A 19,956-nucleotide genomic window follows, 5' to 3' on the forward strand; every position below is an offset into this window, starting at 1 on the left:
GCCAAGCCTCAGAAGACAAATGACTGGGCATTAAGAGAACGAGTCTCTGCTGTCACCTACTCAGGCTCATAGATTTTCTTTTTATTACTGTTGTTAAATATACACACACATACACAGTACTTTTTTTCCCCACACTGACTTTTTTTTTCCTCGTTCCCCAATACTTCCTAGAATAATTACTGACTTTCATTCTTTTAATTCTTTCTGGTACAACCTGGAGTAGAACTGTCAATCTTGGAAAGAAGTGAAAGGTGCTATTTTACACAAGAGACTTTATGACTCAACAGAATAAGGTAGTGGTTAAACCTGTGGGCTACGAAGTCTGTCTTCATCAGTGTTCAAATCCTTAAATCTACGGCTTACTAGCTTTGTGGTCTGCAATAAGTGATTCATTTTTTTCCTCAATCTAAATATCCTTATTTGTAAAATGTAGAACAATATTATTTTATAAACGTTTGTAAGGATTATGTAAGAGAATGACTTGGAGCACTTAACTCAGGGCCTCTTACTATTAAGGTCTCAATATATTGTAGTAGCAATGATCATAATGAAGGTAACAGTGAATTTGTAAACCACCTGGAACAAAGTACCTGATACATATGAGATACTCTATAAACATACCATATATAGAAGTTATATCATAGCAGACTCCCTGACACTACTTCTTCATCAAATAATTGTTTACATAATAATATATGTGGCTCACACAGTTTGGAAGGAAAAGTAGTTCTACAGGAACTTTTTCAGATGCATTTGCATTAATACAATGTCATTCTCATGTCATTGAAGAAAAATGACATGACCTAGTTACAGCAAAAAATTATAAGCCATCATTTTAATAGTAAGCTATTTTTTTTTCTGTCAAACAAGGAAACAAACAAAAATTATGCATGTATTGTTGGCTCCAGCATGATGAATTGACCTTCTCTCTCCCTTGTTCTCTTTCTCTACTTCTCTCTTTTACAATGTCGGTGTGGAAATATATTAATACAGATATTTTGGAAAATAATTTAATAAGATAGATACGATGGCTTTTTAATATGTTCACCATCCACTATATTTCACTTGGGATAGTGTCTCTCTGAAGAAAATGATCCACATTAAAAAACAAACAAACAAACAAAAAAACCAAAAAACCTTTTCACTCAGAAGGATTAATTTGGGATTTATATAATAGTAAAAAAGAAAAAATAATAATGGTTGACTATACTTAAGCTGGTTAATTAAATAATGATAAAGTAGTAAGATGAAATATTTTGTAAATCATGAAGACAACACCTGTGGGATATACATTAATATGAAAAACACTTAAGCTAAAAACTTGTAATACAAAATCATACAGTTCAAATCACAATGATGCATAAGAAGTGCATGTAAGACAGAAATAATCTCTTGATACTGACAAAATGTCAGAGCATAACAATAAAGTTGGGGAGAACAAAACAGACAATTTTGTTGTGTTTTAACATTTTTGTTGATTTCGAGTAACACATAACACGTCTGTCTGTCTATCTTTCCAGCTCTGAAACTATTCATTTCTCTCCATTCTTCCACCTCCTACCCCAATCCTTCCCTCTCTCCTTCCCTCCATCTTCCCCTCCTGCTTTTCCCCCTTTTCTCTCTTCCTCTCTCTCTCTTTGTTTTTCTTTCCTCTTTTTCTTCTTTCTTGGGGGACATGGCTGTTCTGTCACTTTTCAATGATCTATAACCATCTTTAGAAGAACTGCGTATCTATATATGGTTTCCCTTATAGGAGAACATAGTTCATCTAGAAATGTGATTTTTAAGTTGGAACAGTGCCTAGACACTTTAAGCTCTTATCAATTTGAATCTAAAATTTTCTTAAACAAAAGGGAGAAGTTCAGATATCATTTTCCCTCATGCATGTATGATTAAAAAATGTAAATTTACTTGCCGAAAAAGAGAGAGAGATGTAACTAGGTTTGGTGAATAATTGATTAATTAGGCAAAGGAATGATTTTCTGTATGAAGAGACAAAAAATTTAAATAGTAATCTTGAGAATTTCATAACATTTTGCAACCAAAGGCTAGCATAGGCCTTCAAAACATTCCATCTCAGTTAGGTAAAATTTAACCTGATTAGTAATATACATATATCCAGAAACTCAAGTGATAAAATACAGAGACTGATGAGGAAAACATGCACAGGTTCAGCTGCTTCAATATGAAGCCAACCTACTCAGTTACACAGAAGACTTAACAAAGAGCACAGCTGGGTCTGTAAATTATGAAATGGGAGAAGCCATGAATACATCCTTATTAAAGTGACTATACTTATCTCTCAAATACACACCAACATCACCAGAATAACCAGTTTGTTTCTGTGCTTTTGAGCCATGAACAGCTAGCTGTCTGACAAAATGTTATACTATGGCCAAAGAGCAGGCGAAGTAACAATAAAACTATGTAGTTGAGACAAGCCCAGCATGGTGGGAAGAATGTAATGCTGGCGCATCCTAATAATTATATGGATTTTTTTTTAAGTGAGCATGAATGGGGGTGGGGTAAGGCAGAAGGAGAGACAGTATCCTAAGCAGACTCCATGCTGAGCATGGAGCCTGACACTGGGCTCGATCTTATGATCCTGGGATCACAACCTGAGCTGAAATCATGCTGGAGACTCAACTGACTGAGCTACCCAGACATTCCAAGGACCTTCATTTTAATGTGGAAATACCAGGCTTTGGAGCCAAGTGTAAATGAATTTGAGTCCCAACTCCATCTCTCACATCTATAAGTTAATGAACACTGAGTTTCCTGGACTTTAGTATTTTATAAAAGAATAAAGCTAAACATTAATAATAAACATCAGGATTGTCAGCTTCAAATTTTGACACTGGAAAAAATAAAGCAACCAAACAAACATGCTCCTATATTTCAACAGTGTTTCAGAAAAGAAAGAACATTTTAATACCAAAATATATATAAAGGATCCAGAGTCAAAGGGAATTATTCTTGAGAGGCAGAGGGAGACAGAAAGATAGAGAGACAGAGAGAGATTGATTGATTGACTCATGGAAAATACACTAATATTTTGTTATTTGACTCTTTATTCATTTTCTACATCTTTGAACTGGTGAAAACTTCATCACAGGCTGGTATTTGCCAGTAGAATGAAGTCTGGAAAATACCAACTTAACTTTGCTTTTTCCTCATTTGTAAATGTGGATAACAATGCTGATACTCAAAAGTGACATCAATGTGAAATGAGATAAAACAGGGAACTTGGCTAGGTGCATGGAGTGAAGAGTTAGGCCATCCCAGGTTAGAATTCCTATAGTTACAAGCCGTTTGGAATTGGAAAAGTTACTTTATCTTCCTGATAAAGTAAGATATCTTATCTATAAGGTAGGCAAAATAGGACCTATTTGAGAGGGTTGCTGGAAGAGATTAAATTAATTAGATTAAATTAAAATATATAATTGTTCCTAATGGAGTATCTTGCACATTATAGGTGCTCAGTTAAGTTTGGTTTCTATCCTTTCCCTTCCTCAGCTTCTGCTTCCTTCAATCAAAATGTTTCTCTTTTGTCAATAAATATTTGGATCCTATGAGAATGGAAACACTGATACTCAGTCACTTCAATTTCACAACCCTGGTATGAACACACTGACCCTGGTCATTAGAGAATCTTGATATTGCCAAAGGCTTTGCTGCCGCCACCCCTACCCCTAAGTCTGTGGCTCTTTCTGTCTTGTCCTGTCTCATTCTTTCCTGTTTATGATTTAACAGGGCAAAAAAAAAAAAAAAAGAAAAAAGAAAGTCTTATTAACCTACCGCTCATTATTCCTAAATAGCTTTAAACTTGGATGCCTTTATTCCTTTTGTTTTGTTTTTCCTCTTCTCAATGCAAAAATCATCAAATCACTCTAACTAATTTAACGTAGGCACTGAGTTGTCTTAAAAGATTTTCATTATGGGGTGCCTAGGTGGCTCAGTCAGTTAGGCATCTGCCTTTGGCTCAGGTCTTGATTCCAGTGTCCTGGGATGGAGCTGTACATTGAAGGCCCACAAGGAGCCTGTTTCTCCTCCCTTTGAGCCTCCTCCCAACTCATGCTCATTCTCTCTCTCAAATAAATAAATGAAATCTTTTTAAAAAATGATTTTCTTTATGATACAAGCACATCTTTGGCTTCGATGCAAATATCCCATTTAGAAACTATGAAAATAAAGTCATATGTAGAATGACCTTTTTAAAAGGGCACTTTTAAGAGTCTAGCTAAATTTCCATAATATTGCTGCTTCAGCATCCATTTTGTGTGGCTTAGAGGTCTGTTGGGACCTCGAAGTGACTCTAGCCTTTCTTAGGAGGGCAGGTCCTAGATAACAGCCTGCAGGGTCACAAGAAAGTATAAATTCCTGATATGACTTCCCCAAAGAACAGGGACAAAAGGCCTCTCCTGTCTGCTACCCTCCCCCTCCCACCCCCAAGTCCCCCTTTTCTGTTCCTTAGATAAGACTCTCCCTCCTTCCCCTTCTTTAGATCCTAACAAGACTCCTGGCTCTTTTTGGCTTAAACTGACCAGTCAGACCTAGTCAAGGACTCCCAAAGCACTCTACCCACCAACCCTAAAAAACCCACATGTGCCTCAGGTCCTGCTGTTCCCTCTCTGCCTGTCCCCTGCCTTGACCTCCCCATGTGCCCCAGTGACCTACGCATTGTACCTCCTCCAAAACTTGTGACTAATGAGGTCCTTTATTTCCCTTTCCCTTGCCTTGTAATCCTTCTTGAACGTGGCTCATTATTTAGCCCCTCAAGGTGCGCTCTTAACCAATGTTCATTTAACAAAAATCACAATGAGCTCTATGACTGGATTAACAATCATTGGAAAGCCTATGAAAGGAAAATGGCTTATTCTGCATTTTGTTTATTTTAAATTACACTCTATTCCTCCTCTCAGAAATAATGAATAATATTTTAAGAATTAAAGCTAATGGAATGATTTATCAGAAATTCATTTAAAGTCCTTGAGCTTACATCTCTAATCCTGCTAATCACTAAAACTTTGTTATTGGTATTAATTTGGTTCTACTTCACAGGAGAGATTAGTTATAATATCTCTTATGATCTTTCCCTAAAACACTAAAAGAACTCAAGCTAATTAATGCAAGGTATAACTGGGAAATCTGAAATTCTACCAATAAAAAATACCTCTGGCAGATACAGAGTCCAGTTGATTCTGCATATTTAAATAAAATATGTGACAGGGTAGAGGCTAAAAAGAAGGAATTTTTCAAAGATTACAGAGAAAAAAATGTAATTAAGTGCCAAGTTACTTAAAAACACAAATATATTTTGGCTAAGTTTTTCTGTGATGCCACTTTTCTCCACTAATAATAATAAATTTGTCTACACTAATAATGGTAAATTTGTCATATTTATTCCAGAAGGATATTTAGTACTTTATTTATTTACTTATTTGTTTTTCAGACTTTTTAAATTCATTTGACAGAGAGCAACACAGTGAGAGAAAGAACACAAGCAGGGGAAGTGGGAGAGGGAGAAGCAAATTTCCACCGAGCAGGGAGCCTGATGCGGGACTTGATCCCAGGACCCTGGGATTATGACCTGAGGCAAAGGAGCCACTTATTGACTGAGCCATCCAGGCGCCCCACTATTTAGTACTCGATATGAAATAGTTAAGCTTTTGAAAACCACAACCTTGTCCAATTTCATAATTTTGGATGTTTTAGAGAAATATTAATATATACCTACTAAATGAGAATTTTGCTTGGTCCTGAAGAAAATACCAATATTTTTATAGTTTCTGTCCTGAAATTATTATCGAATGCAAAATATGAACTCTGTACAAATAATCAACATGCAAACTGGACTGCAATACAGGATAAAATACATGTATAAACAAAGCACTACGGGAACCAAGAAGAGATAGCCATTTGGTGTTTTCAAGGAAGACAGGGGGAATCAAAGAATTATTATTACTTTTTAAAGATTTTACCCATTTATTTGAGATACAGAGAGAGCATGCGAGAAAGAAAGTGAGAAAGTGAGTGAGAGAGAGCAAGGAAGAGAACACGTGCACAAGCAGGGTTTGGGAGGCGTAAAGGGAGAGGAGAAGCAGATTCCCTGCTGAGCAGGGAGCCTGACATAGGGCCCAATCCCAGGACACCGAGATCATGACCTGAGCTAAGGCAGATGCTTAACTGAACGAGCCACCCAGTTGCCCCAGGAGTCATTACTAAGTTAACCATTGTTATTATGCTTTCTGTGTAACTTCTGATAAGAACTTACACTTAAGTTCACATTCTTGCAACTTTAAATTGATGCTATAGTAGGGTAACATGGAGATTTATATCTAACGAGCAAAACAGAAATCTGTTATGAAGACCTTATGAAACTGTGTACCATTCTACATTATCTGGAGGCATGTCTGTTCCTTCTGAAGGAACCTCCCCAGCACAGTAACAATGCCTTGTATGAAGCCAACCTCTTCAAATTTCTGATGAAATGTAACCCAGGATGATAATGTTGTGTGGTCTCTAAGCCCAATTACAGCAGGCCATGACTTGCTTAGAAAATTTTGTTAGTGCAGCATCTGCCAACCACTCATCAGGTCCATCAAATACTACACAATGAATACTGGATATAATAGCAAACTAGGATTTGTTATATCTCTGCCAAAATTGTTTTAGCATTAAAAAAGCTGGCATCGTTTTCTACTCAGAGCTCTAAGATTTATTTTCTGCACATTTCCCCCTTTCATGTCCCTAGTTAATACTTGCTGTTAAATAAACTCCCTTTGGTCAGGGACTTGCAAGCAGGTGTGATAGGAAGAAAGAGAGCTTGTCCTCTCAATGCTAAACAGAAATTATTCTGCTTTTCATTTTCTCAGCACATTAAGAAAAATTAAATGTTTGCTACCTATAGGAGTCAGAAATATTGTGAAAAACATTTACATTAGCATTAAGTCTTAATCTCTAAGTGAAAATTAAAATTGAGTGTGCAATGTCTTTAATCCTTGATTTGCTATTAAACAATATGAGACTCATTGGCAAACTTCAGACAAATGGGATGAAGCAGGTACATCCTTTGCTTTCCCCATGTGTCTTTATTATTATCATTTAAGTAAAGCCTTTTTCAAAATAATTTAAACACACACCAAACTGATAGTCTAATACGCTGTTAAGACTTTGGTGATCAACTTAAAATTTTCTAAGTCTACAAAAAAAAAAAAGGCGGAGGGCAAAGAACCCAGAGGACATTTTCCTAGGTGACCTTTCTGGCTTGCATAGGGCAGGAAATAGAAGAAACCACAAGATATCTAAAAAAATGTATAATCTCTAATTCCAAGTTTGGGATCTTGACACTGAAAATATGAAAACCTCAGATATTGGGGCGCCTGGGTGGCTCAGTGGATTAAGCCGCTGCCTTCGGCTCAGGTCATGATCTCAGGGTCCTGGGATCGAGCCCCGCATCGGGCTCTCTGCTCCACAGGGAGCCTGCTTCCTCCTCTCTCTCTGCCTGCCTCTCTGCCTACTTGTGATCTCTCTCTGTCAAATAAATAAATAAATTAAAAAAATCTTAAAAAAAAAAAGAAAACCTCAGATATTAAAATTATGAAGCATCTTTTAAAGAATGAACTAATAAGGGTTTATGTAACTGAATACTGTGTATTTAATTTAATATCATATACAATTATCATGACAAACCTGTAAGAAATGAACATCGAATTTTCTCGGAATGTTTGCCAGGAAATTTTGACAGAAGAAAATCTAGGTAAATTTGTTAGAACAATATATACTCCTGGGCTGTGCCCCAGATCTATCGATTAATAATCTATGGGAGTGAAGCTTGACCACAAGCAGTTTTAACAGCTGACCTGACAAATCATAGACTGCAAAAGTTTGAAAATCATTGATCGACATTATATAGGTAAGGGATCTAGATTATAAAATCACTTCCAAAAGTGACATGTTAGAAAATAGGAAAGTTGGCATTAAAATCTAGGTTTTTTGTAATTTCAAGGTTTTCTCTACTATATTGTTTAGTATCAGGTCAACCAACAGGAATCAAAATGCATCTCTTCTGCTATTTTTTCCCAAGAGATTGTATGCTCCCTCATCAGCTCTCAGTGAGGTTGCTGATGATCACAGAATCCTGGAATTGAACGAGATGCTCACATAATAGTTCTTTCCCTCCATACTAGTCTTCATTTCCCAAGTACATCCAGAACGGTTGTTTTTCATTATTTTTTAAAAGATTTATTTATTTATTTGTTTGAGGGAGAGAGATAGCCAATTGTGGTAGGGAGGAGGTAAGAAGGAGAGGGAGAGACAATCCTAAGTAGACTCTGCACTGAACACGGCTCCTGATGGAGTGCTGAATACTATAAGTCTGAGATCATGACCCAAGTGGAAATCAAGAGTCGGATGCCCAACTGACTGTACCACCCAGACACCCTGGTTTTTCATTATTCAATCATATAACACACTATGTCTTCCAGTAGCTGATTCTGTGTTCATATACTTTTCATTGAGAGTTCACTTTTATATTTGATTGAAATATTCTCCTTCTTATAGCTGTTTTCACTGGCAACATCTCGTTCTGCCCTGGAGAATGACACTGAACAAGACTGCTCCTATTTCACATTATAGTTTTTTCTCTTTTGAGAAACTGACTAAAATATACAACTCAAAAATGTTTATTGAGGTTTTAAGTGAAAGGCATAGTTTTGCATAAAGTAATGGATAGTGATAATTATTGAGGACCTGCTAGGTGTCCATGATAAACTAGGTGTTAAGCTGGACTATCTCACTGGAACCTTTAACAAGTTATACAAGGTAGGCAACATTTATCTCCCTCGGTCAGAGGAGGAAAATGAGCCTCAAAGGGGTTAAGCAGTCATGGCTACACATCAGGTAACTGGTTGAAACAGAAATGAAACTGATCAACATTATATACTGAATCTCCTCTTGAGCTTTCCCCCTCAAGCTCTAGTAGACACACGTCATTTGTTGTTGTTGATCTTAACAGTGTCATTTCTAGAATGGAACATGCTTTATCAGTTTTGGCTGATAAATAAAATCAGATAAGGGATTTCTCTTCCTTATTCTGGATATAGCATTACAATTACTGGAAATTAATACTGCAACTTCATGTAGTTGTTTTGCAAATGTCACCACAGTTTGAGTTGGAGCTCATGGTCACTTGAAACTCCTTAATCTGTTACAAGATAAATATACAAAAATTAATCCCATCTACATGCTAGCAATTAACAATCTGGGAATAAAATTAAGAAAACAACTCCACTCATAATAACATGAAAAGGAATTTAAAACTTAGGAATAAAGAAAATGAAGTGCAAGGCTTATACACTGAAAATCTACAAAATATTACTGAGGAAATTTTAAAAGATGTAAGTAAATGAAGATATAACCAATGTTTACATATTGGAAGAATCAATATTATAAGACAATAATTCTCCCCAAATTAATCTATAGGTTCAGTGCAAACTCTGTCAAAATCCCAACAGTTTTTTTTTAATTATAATTAAAAAGCTGAACCTAACATTTACAAGAAATGGGAAATATTAAAAATAGCAAAAGCAATCTTGAAGACAAGAACAAAGTAAGGGGACTTTAACTCTCCAATCTCAAACTTGCCATAAAGTTACAGTAATTGAGAAAGTATGGTACAGGCTTAAGGACAGACATATAGATCAATGAAACAATTGAAGTTAAGAAGTGAATTCAGATTTGTTGTCAATTATTTTTGACAAATGTGCCAAAACAAGGAGAATATATTCATTATAACAAATTGTTTTTAAGATTTTATTTATTTATTGGCGAGGGGAGAGAGCATGAGCAGGGAGAGGGGGAAGTGCAGAGGGAGATTAGGTTATAAATGCAAACACTGCATTTACAATGCAGACACTTTGGAAAACCATTTGTTTTTTAAAAAGTCAAGAAAAAATTTATCATACCCCATTCCATTTCTAGGGATCTACTCAAGAGAAATTAAAACTTATGTTCACACAATGATGTTTATGTGAACGTTCACAGTGTCATTATTCAAAATAACCAAAAAGTAGAAACAATCCAAAAGGTATCAACTGATGAGTGGATAAAGAAAATGTGGTACAGTCACATCATGGATCCTATTCAGCAACAGAAAGAAACAAACTCCTGATACATGTTACAACATGGAGGAGTCTCCAAATCCTTACACTATGTGAAGGAAATGAGATGTTAAGCACTCCCTGTTATGATGAACTTACATAAAATTTATAAAAAGGCAAATCTACACAGATAGAAACTAGGTTAGTGTCTGTCTGGGCTGAGGGTGAGAATAGAGATGAACTGTAAAAAGGCATGGGGATCTTATTAGGGTGGTGGAAATGTTCTAAAGCTGGACTGTGCTAATAGCTGCACGACTCAATCAAGTTCATGAATAACTGAAATATATGCTTGAAAATGTGTGGTTTTGGGGCACGTGGGTGGTTCAGTCAATTAAGCGTGTGACTTGTAGTTTCAGCCCAGGTCCTGATCTCATGGGTCATGAATGAGACAGGCTCCTCGCTCAGTGGGGAGTCTGCTTGAAGATTCTCTTCCTCTGTCCCTCTCCCCAACTCACACATGTATGCTCTCTCTCTCTAAAATAATCTTTTTAAAAATGTGTGATTTTTTTTGCATGCAAATTACAGTTCAACAAAGCTTTTTAAAACTATCATTGTTTTACAAATAAGCTCTAATGTACATTTTTGCTCATTCTAGTTATTAGGAGAGCATGAACCTCTTCTGTTTAGAAGTAAATGGACAAAAATTAACTTACAATTTTTCCTCCTGTACTTTATTTTATCTGAGAACAACAATATAATTGTCTTAATTAATTAACATGAAAGTCAAGGTCCCTATTAGACTTTTGTCTTTACTTGTGCATCTTCACTTGATCACAAAGTCCTCTGGATTTCTCAGTTTGAGGTTCTGTTGGTTTCCTTCTCTCAACTATTTCTGTTACTGGCTTCATTCAGGTCCCTATTTTTTCATACTTTTATTATTTTTTAAATGTCCTCATTTGGTAATTTCTAGGTTTTTGAATTTCATGGAGTAGAAAAACAAATTAAAAAAAGAAATGGGAGTAAAACTGCCAACTATAATTTTTCCAAATATGCCAGTAATATGAAAATGTACCTTAGCAACTACCATCTACTTTTACTGTATAAAACTTAAGTTGCACTGATTAATTTGATTAATAAAAACCTCTTCCATAAGATGCAGATGTCAATTATTTCAAAATATACCCAAAGTATGCAAGATACAAATAAGGAAAAATGATTGTATTAGTCAGTGTACTCCAGAGGAAGAAAAATTAATAGGATATACACATACATATATAAGAAGGGATTTATTTTGGGAATTGGTTCATGCGATTATGGAGGCTGAGAGATGTCATGCTATGCCCTGTGCAAGCTGGAGAATCAGGAAACTGGGTGATACAATTCAATCCACATCTTAAGTATTGAGAACCAGGGGAGCTGATGATGAGCTGAGGCCAAAGGCCTGAGAACTGAGGAAAAGTGGGGGGTATGCTGCTGGTTGAGTCCCCAAGTAGGAAGGCTGAAGAACCAACAGCTCTCAGAAGATGCAGCCACAGAAGATGCATGTCCTAACTCAAAGAGAGAAAGAATTCATCCTTCTTCCACCATTCTGTTCTATGTGGGGCCTCAAGGGATTAGAAAATTCCCACCCAATCCAATTAAATTAGTCTACTGATTTCATGCAAATCTCTTATGGAAACACCCATCAGAAACATAGAAATAATGCTTTACCAGCTCTTCTGAACATGTTGATGCATAAACTTAACTATCACAAATTCACCCCTTGTCAATTTGGCACCCATACACATTACTTTACACCGTACTTAATCTCCAAATAAAGACAATAAGGACCCATAATTCTAATATAACTATCTTTCCTACAACAGAAAATGCACTAATCCCTTTTTCAGAAAAGGGTAAATTTATTTTGCTTTTATTTTATGAAACTATGTTTGGATACCTCATTTGGACATTCAGTTAAAGCAGCCCATATTGGAGCTGAGTCTGCAGCTTGTTAAAGTGAAGTTGAAGGTATTTTCATGTTTTTGTATTAAAATGGAAGCAACCACATTTCATGACATTAAACACAAATGAGAATATTCTGAGTGATTTTAGACAAGCTGAATAACAGCAGTTTTCATAGATCCAAAGATCCCCCTGCTTTGGGGTGCCTAGGTGGTTCTGATGGTCTGCCTTCGGCTCAGGTCGTGAGATTTCCAGGTCCTGGGATGGAGCCCCATGTCGGGCTCCCCGCTCAGTGGGGAATCTGTTTCTCCCTCTCCCTCTCCTCTCCCCCTGCATGCGCTCTCTCTGTTGCTCTCTCTTTCTCTCAAATAAATAAATAAAATCTAAACAACAACAACAACAAAAAAGATTTTCCTGCTTTATTTCTGTAAGGTTGAGATAATCAGCAGAATTGGTCCCAACATTGGGGAATCCTAGAAAGGAACTAAGCTCTCCATGCTTAAAATTAATCGTACTCTGGTTACTGTAGCTTGGGGGTGATGATGGTCCACTACAGTTCTCATGGGGAGCTTAGCAATAGATAAAATCACATAACAGCTTTCTGATCAATTCCATAGTCCTATATCAACACTGGTCTTGTATATGGTTACATAATAAATGAAGGGTTTTGCAATGGATCGCTCCTATCCACTATCAAAAGTCATACAGTTTTTCATATTACCATTATGAGTCTAATTTAGGCAGCTCCCTCTTTAAAATGTAAATATAATAGAGTAGGAGTAGCAGAAAATCCATTACTAAACAATATATTAAAAGGATTATATCTTATCTAAACCAAAGTTTTTCAAATTATGGCTCACAAACCATCCACCTCAAAATCACCTGGGTTGGGAAGAGGCTTACCAGGTACATGTCAAAAAAGAAAAAAAAAATAGAGGTTTCATTTAGTCCTATTCATTTATAATTTCTTGAAGAATTTTTCAGAATCTTAATTTTTAAAAGCTCCCCGCATGATTTTTACTATCATTTACATGCGAAATACATTGGCAGTAAAACTCAACCACATAGTAGAATCACCTGGAGTAATAGAAAAAATAAATACAACTAATGTCTAGATCCCACACGCCAAGAGGTTGAGTTGATTTTTCCAGCATCAGCTCTGGGCATCAGTATTTTTTAAGAACTCTCTAGGTGATGCTATTTTGAGGATAGCTAAGAACTGCAGCTCTAAAATTTGAAAACTGATGTTCACACCAGTTCCACTAATTCCTACTGCTTACATCTGGTGTCTTTCACTCATCTATATTACTCTCACAGACTTTAAATGTAATTGAGTCCTTAGCCTAGGAATACTGAGCATTCTCTGCACGACAAAGTGTAGCTTCTTAGAACTAGAAACTCCAAAGACTAAGATCTAGACAGAGGTCAGGTTAGAGCGAGAGCATTCACCTTGGTGCAGGTGGAGGCAGATTTTTGAATGGACCCAGATTGGGACCTGCAACAAGGTAGCAGCTGCTTATGAGACTTATTGAAGGGGAAGGAATTATTAGGGACAAAAAAGAGCAATAAAACTAGAAGGAGAGTCAAACAAGCAAACAAACAACAATTTATGATTTTCAGCAGATCTCACTCCTGGTAAAAAAAGTAGATCAGAACTTTGCTTTGGGAATCCTCTTGGCAAAACTCATAGAACTTTTCAGCTTTATCTCCAGTGGGACCATCTTGTTTGTTTGTTTGGTAAGCTTGGCGAAGTCCCAGTTCTTTTGCCCTTTTAGTGGCGTCCAGCACCTCATTACAAGAACAGTTTGCTCAAGGCACACATATGCTCATGATCAGTACAGAGGCAGGAATAAGGCAACTGAATTCCTCTTAATCTAAGAGCTCAAAGGGGTACTTCTAAGGATAAGACTCAACATTACTTATAAGGGTGTAGCTTCTAAAATTCTTTAATTTTCCTTCCTTTTTTTTTTTTTTTTTTTTTAGTGATACACAATTAAGATACAACCCAGTTTTAAGCGTACAGTATAATGGTTTGTATATGTCTATATTGCAAAATGACTTTTTGGTAGTTTTAAGAAAATATATCAAGAAATAAAAACATTCTCCTTAAAATTAACCCTATGATCTCATAAGTTAATTGGACATAAACATTTGAAAACCTGAACTATAACCTTAATTCAGACCTAACTCTTTATCTTGGGAATCCAGGGTCTCTCATATTTAAGTACCAAATTATCCTTTTAGGCATATATACCACCACTTCCTGTACTCTTTTCTCTAGTCATTTTATTCTGATGGTTTCTTATCTCTGCACATTTACTCACACTGTCAGAGACTTATTTGCCTTTAGCAAAATGTTCCTTCCTACAGAAAACCTTCCTGAGTTCTTCATCTGCAAGTATGTCGCAGAGATTTTCATTTTTACTTCTCATTAATTTTATTATGTTCTAAATTAGTACATGTTCAAATATACAAAGATTTGAAGGCAAAATTGTTGAGAAATTCATATCTCTAAATTCTCTTTGACAGCCAATAAAAAGAAAAAAAGACTCCGTTAACTTATGCGTCTGTTCTACCTTATTTTCTTTGCTGTAGCTGGAAGCCTTTGTTGGGCATGTGGTTACCCTCTTGGCTCTCTTACCTCTCTGACAACTCAATTTCATAGCACTCCAAAGAGTCTGGTTACATTTCCTAACAGAACACCTACTTCATGTACATCCAAAGAACACTTGTTTTTTCAAATTTTAAAGTATAATGTTTAGTTAGTAGATATCACATATAGAATATTTCATGGTGGCATGAACTAGAATTGTTAAAATTCTTATGTGCTCTTATTTTCCTGTTGAATGCTATGAAAATAATTTTAAGTTATTCTTACATTTTGAGAATTGCACTCAGTGTTGTTCGAATTTTCTTCCTTTGTTGTCTCAGCTTGAGAGCTCTCAGTCCTTCCAAGAATGGTTTGCTCAGGCTAGAGAACAGAGAGAGCGAGAAACAGGTTCAACCAAGAGATCCATGTGACTTGTAAAATATGGTACAATGGCAACATCAGACTCAAGGACAATGAATACAATGGAATTTGTATATATACATACGTAAAAATTCATAGTTTTGAAAGTGTATAAAATAAGTTCTGTTCTATTTTGTATTAGTGAGGTCCAATGGCATTATTTTCCCACTGGAAATACTTACTTCTTGCATAATAAGCCTTTAAGTTTACTATTTCCACAAGGAGCTGAAATCCTATATTTTCTCATATTTTAAGTCCAAGTATATCTGAGAAATATAAGTGTACACTTCATATTCTCAATCAGAAGGAGAAGACTTCATAATAGCTCACTGTAATTTACACAGAGGATTATTTACTTCAATGCTAACTAACTAATGAAGCCTGGAAACCTTAAATATTATCCTAAGATTCATCTCTTTAAGGACACTAAATCTTTTAAACATTTATTTATTCGAGAGATAGAGAGTATGAGTGGCGTGAGGGGCAGAGCGACAGGCAGACTCCCTACTGAGCAGGGAGTCCTATGCTGGGATTGATCCCCGGACCCTGAGCTCATGACCTGAAGTACCTTAAGTCAGGTACTTAACTCACTGAGTCACCCAAGTGTCCCTAAAAAAAAATTTTTAAGGCAGTTTTTCAGGTGCTGGCCAGGGAAGAGTATGCATAATTAATATATGTAAATATCCCCATAGGCTGGCTAAGATTATCTACTGAAATGTGTGTTTCTTGGGCAAAGCTGATTTGAACATGCCGTTAGGCACATGAATCTGTGAGGTTACTATTGTAGGATAGATAAAAACTAAACTCTGTGAATGCTAATGTGCTGAAACCATGATCTCAGAGGAGGAAGAAAAGGGGTTTCTAACCACTGGGGACCAGGAAGACAAAGACAAGGCTATGGTCTGATCAAAGTACCCAAACCGCTCAGATATTTGTGCTACTTTTACACAACGCTGACCTGGTTTTCCATAGACAGTTATATCCTTTGCAGGGGAACAGTCTTACAAAATAATACTTTGATAAAAATAAAAAGCAAAGATATCTCATAAAACTAGTAGAATATTACATGTAAAAAAATCCATAAAACTAGTAGCGTATTAGAGAAATAATAGAAAATCAAGCACTTTAGTTGACAAAAATAGTTCCTATATTAAGTTACTCAAATGCTAGGCTTTACATATAATAATCAATAAACAACTACATAAAATTCTTTTTTGCTTTATACTTAAAGGAGTTCAGCTTCATTGTATGAGTTCCAGAAGGCACTAAGTTTTCCCCCCTCTCTTAGTCCCTTTTTCTCTCCCATTCTTCCTTGCTTAAGACCCCTGTCTTCAGATCTCCCCTCTATACCTTCTGTAAGAAAAAGAAATTTAAACAGGAAAACAAAATGTCTTTGAATAAGCCAGTACTCTGTATTAGATATTGTTGTTGGATATAAAGAGTTGAGAAAGGTGTTTTACCTTCCTAGAATTTATACAATCTGATTTTTATTCACACCAGTAGCCCCAAGATAAAGCAAATTAATAAAAGAGGGCACAAAAAAAAAAAAAAACTATGCATTTGGAGAGAATGGAAGTTAAATCCATTTGGGATAATAATAAAGGGCTTGATGGAAAGGGAAAGCTTTAAAATGGGGCTGTGAGTGATTAAGACAAGAGTGAGTGAGAGCATCCTAGGTGAAGGGAAGAGTATAAGCAAAGATAGGTAGAAAGAATATTCAGCTATTAGGTGTGGATATCAAGAAAGAAACCATAAACACTGATCAAGTAGATGGTAACAAAGGCTGAACTAAAGTATTTTTTTTTAAGATTTTATTTATTTATTTGACAGACAGAGATCACAAGTAGGCAGAGAGGCAGGCAGAGAGAGAGAGAGAGGAGGAAGCAGGCTCCCCGTGGAGCAGAGAGCCCGATGTGGAGCTAGATCCCAGGACCCTGGGATTATGACCTGAGCCGAAGGCAGAGGCTTTAACCCACTGAGCCACCCAGGCGCCCCTGAACTAAAGTATTAATACTGGCAATTGAAAAGAGATTGCTCTTTGTTGCGAGCGAAGATTAGAACCTACAAAACTGAAAAATTCTATAGAAATAGAGAAACCTAGAGGGGGTGGAGTCAAAATGGCAGAGAAGTAGCAGGCTGAGACTACATCAGGTAGCAGGAGATCAACTAGACAGCTTACCTAACATTACAAACACCTACAAATCCAATGAGAGATCGAAGAGAAGAATAACAGCAATTCTAGAAAAAGAAAATCAACCACTTTCTGAAAGGTAGGACTGGTGGAGAAGTGAATCCAAAACGACGGAAAGAAAGACCGCAGGGGGAGGGGCCAGCTCCTGGCAAGCGGCGGAGCAATGGAGCACAAAATAAGAACTTTTAAAAGTCTGTTCCACTGAGGGACATTGCTCCAGAGGCTAAACTGGGGTGAAGCCCACACGGGGTCAGTGTGGCCCCAGGTCCTGCAGGGTCACAGAAGGATCGGGGGTGTATGAGTGTCACAGAGTTGCAGGAACCGAGGAGTGAGCTCAGCTCTCAGCTCGGGGTTACCTTGAACCGGTCGCAGGCTGGGTGAGCTCAGAGCGCGGCCAGAGGCCGGGGATACGGGAGTGATTGGGCGCTGTTTTCTGGGGGCGAACTGAGGAGTGGGGCCCCAGGCTCTCGGCTCCTCTGGGCCAGAGACTGGGAGGCCGCCATTTTCATTCCCGTCCTCAGGAACTCTACGGAAAGTGTTCAGGGAACAAAAGCTCCAGAAAGCAAACAAGCGGATTACTTAGTCCGGCCCCCGGTAAGGGCGGTGTAATTCCGCCTCGGGCAAAGACACTTGAGAGTCACTACAACAGGCTCCTCCCCCAGAAGATCAACAAAAAAATCCAGCCAGGACGAAGTTCATCTACCAAGGAAAGCAGGTTCAATACCAAGGACAGCAGCGGAATTCCAGAGGAGGAGAAAGCAAAGCAAGGAACTCATAGCTTTCTCCCCATGATTCTTTAGTCTTGCAGTTAATTTTTTTTTCCAATTTTTTTTCTTCTTCTGCTAAATATTTTAAACTTTTACCCTTTTCTTTTTTAACGTTTTTTAACTAGTTTATCTAATATATATATTCTTTTTTATATTTTTTCTTTATTTGTTTTATTTTTTTAATTTTTTCTTTTTTTTTTCTGAATGTCATTTTATCCCCTTTCTCCCCCCCACAATTTGGGGTCTCTTCTGATTTGGTTAAAGCGCATTTTTCTGGGTTCTTTGCCACCCTTTTAGTATTTTACTTGCTCCTTCAAATACTCTTAGCTGGACAAAATGACAAGGCAGAAAAATTCACCACAAAAAAAAAAAAAAAAAAAGAACAAGAGGCAGTACCTAAGGCTAGGGACCTAATCAATTCAGACATTGGTAATATGTCAGATCTAGAGTTCAGAATGATGATTCTCAAGGTTCTAGCCAGGCTCGAGAAAGGCATGGAAGATATTAGAGAAACCCTCTCTGGAGATATAAAAGCCCTTTCTGGAGAAATAAAAGAACTAAAATCTAACCAAGTTGAAATCAAAAAAGCTATTAATGAGGTGCAATCAAAAATGGAGGCTCTCACTGCTAGGATAAATGAGGCAGAAGAAAGAATTAGTGGTATAGAAAACCAAATGACAGAGAATAAAGAAGCCGAGCAAAAGAGGGACAAACAGCTACTGGACCACGAGGGGAGAATTCGAGAGATAAGTGACACCATAAGACGAAACAACATTAGAATAATTGGGATTCCAGAAGAAGAAGAAAGAGAGAGGGGAGCAGAAGGTATATTGGAGAGAATAATTGGAGAGAATTTCCCTAATACGGCAAAGGGAACAAGCATCAAAATCCAGGAGGTGCAGAGAACCCCCCTCAAAATCAACAAGAATAGGTCCCACCCCGTCACCTATAATAGTAAAATTTACAAGTCTTAGTGACAAAGAGAAAATCCTCAAAGCAGCCCTGGAAAAGAAGTCTGTAACATACAATGGTAAAAATATTAGATTGGCAGCAGACTTATCCACAGAGACCTGGCAGGCCAGAAGGAGCTGGCATGATATTTTCAGAGCACTAAATGAGAAAAACATGGAGCCAAGAATGCTATAGCCAGCTAGGCTATCATTGAAAATAGAAGGAGAGATAAAAAGCTTCCAGGACAAACAAAACCTGAAATAATTTGCAAACACCAAACCAGCTTTACAGGAAATATTGAAAGGGGTCCTCTAAGCAAAGAGAGAGCCTAAAAGTAGTAGATCAGAAAGGTACAGAGACAATATACAGTAACAGTCACCTTACAAGCTAATAATGGCACTAAATTCATATCTCACAATAGTTACCCTGAATGTTAATGGGCTAAATGCCCCAATCAAAAGACACAGGGTATCAGAATGGATAAAAAAACAAAACCTATCAATATGTTGCCTACAAGAAACTCATTTTAGACGCGAAGACACCTCCAGATTTAAAGTGAGGGGGTGGAAAACAATTTACCATGCTAATGGGCATCAGAAGAAAGCTGGGGTGGCAATCCTTATATCAGATCAATTAGATTTTAAGCCAAAGACTATACTAAGAGATGAGGAAGGACACTATATCCTACTCAAAGGGTCTGTCCAACAAGAAGATCTAACAATTTTAAATATCTATGCCCCTAACGTGGGAGCAGCCAACTATATAAACCAATTAATAACAAAATCAAAGAAACACATCAATAATAATACAATAATAGTAGGGGACTTTAACACTTCCCTCACTGAAATGGACAGATCATCCAAGGAAAAGAACAAAAAGGAAATAAAGGCCTTAAATGATACACTGGATCAGATGGACATCACAGATATATTCAGAACATTTCATCCCAAAGCAACAGAATACACATTCTTCTCTAGTGCACATGGAACATTC

General features: G+C 36.9%; 1 protein-coding gene across 2 annotated transcripts in view; it reads right to left on the reverse strand.

The window, feature by feature from the left end:
- LUZP2 (leucine zipper protein 2) overlaps window positions 1-19,956 on the reverse strand; it is a 511,483-nt gene that overhangs the window by 9,162 nt on the left and 482,365 nt on the right. For both annotated transcript variants that reach the window (XM_046017873.1, XM_046017871.1), the window contains exon 10: window positions 14,923-15,015. In XM_046017873.1, the coding sequence (XP_045873829.1) occupies window positions 14,923-15,015 (93 nt within the window). The remainder of the gene's footprint in view (window positions 1-14,922; window positions 15,016-19,956) is intronic.

The sequence above is a fragment of the Meles meles genome, chromosome 8, assembly GCF_922984935.1.
Source record: "Meles meles chromosome 8, mMelMel3.1 paternal haplotype, whole genome shotgun sequence".
In the NCBI taxonomy this organism is placed as follows: Eukaryota; Metazoa; Chordata; class Mammalia; order Carnivora; family Mustelidae; genus Meles; species Meles meles.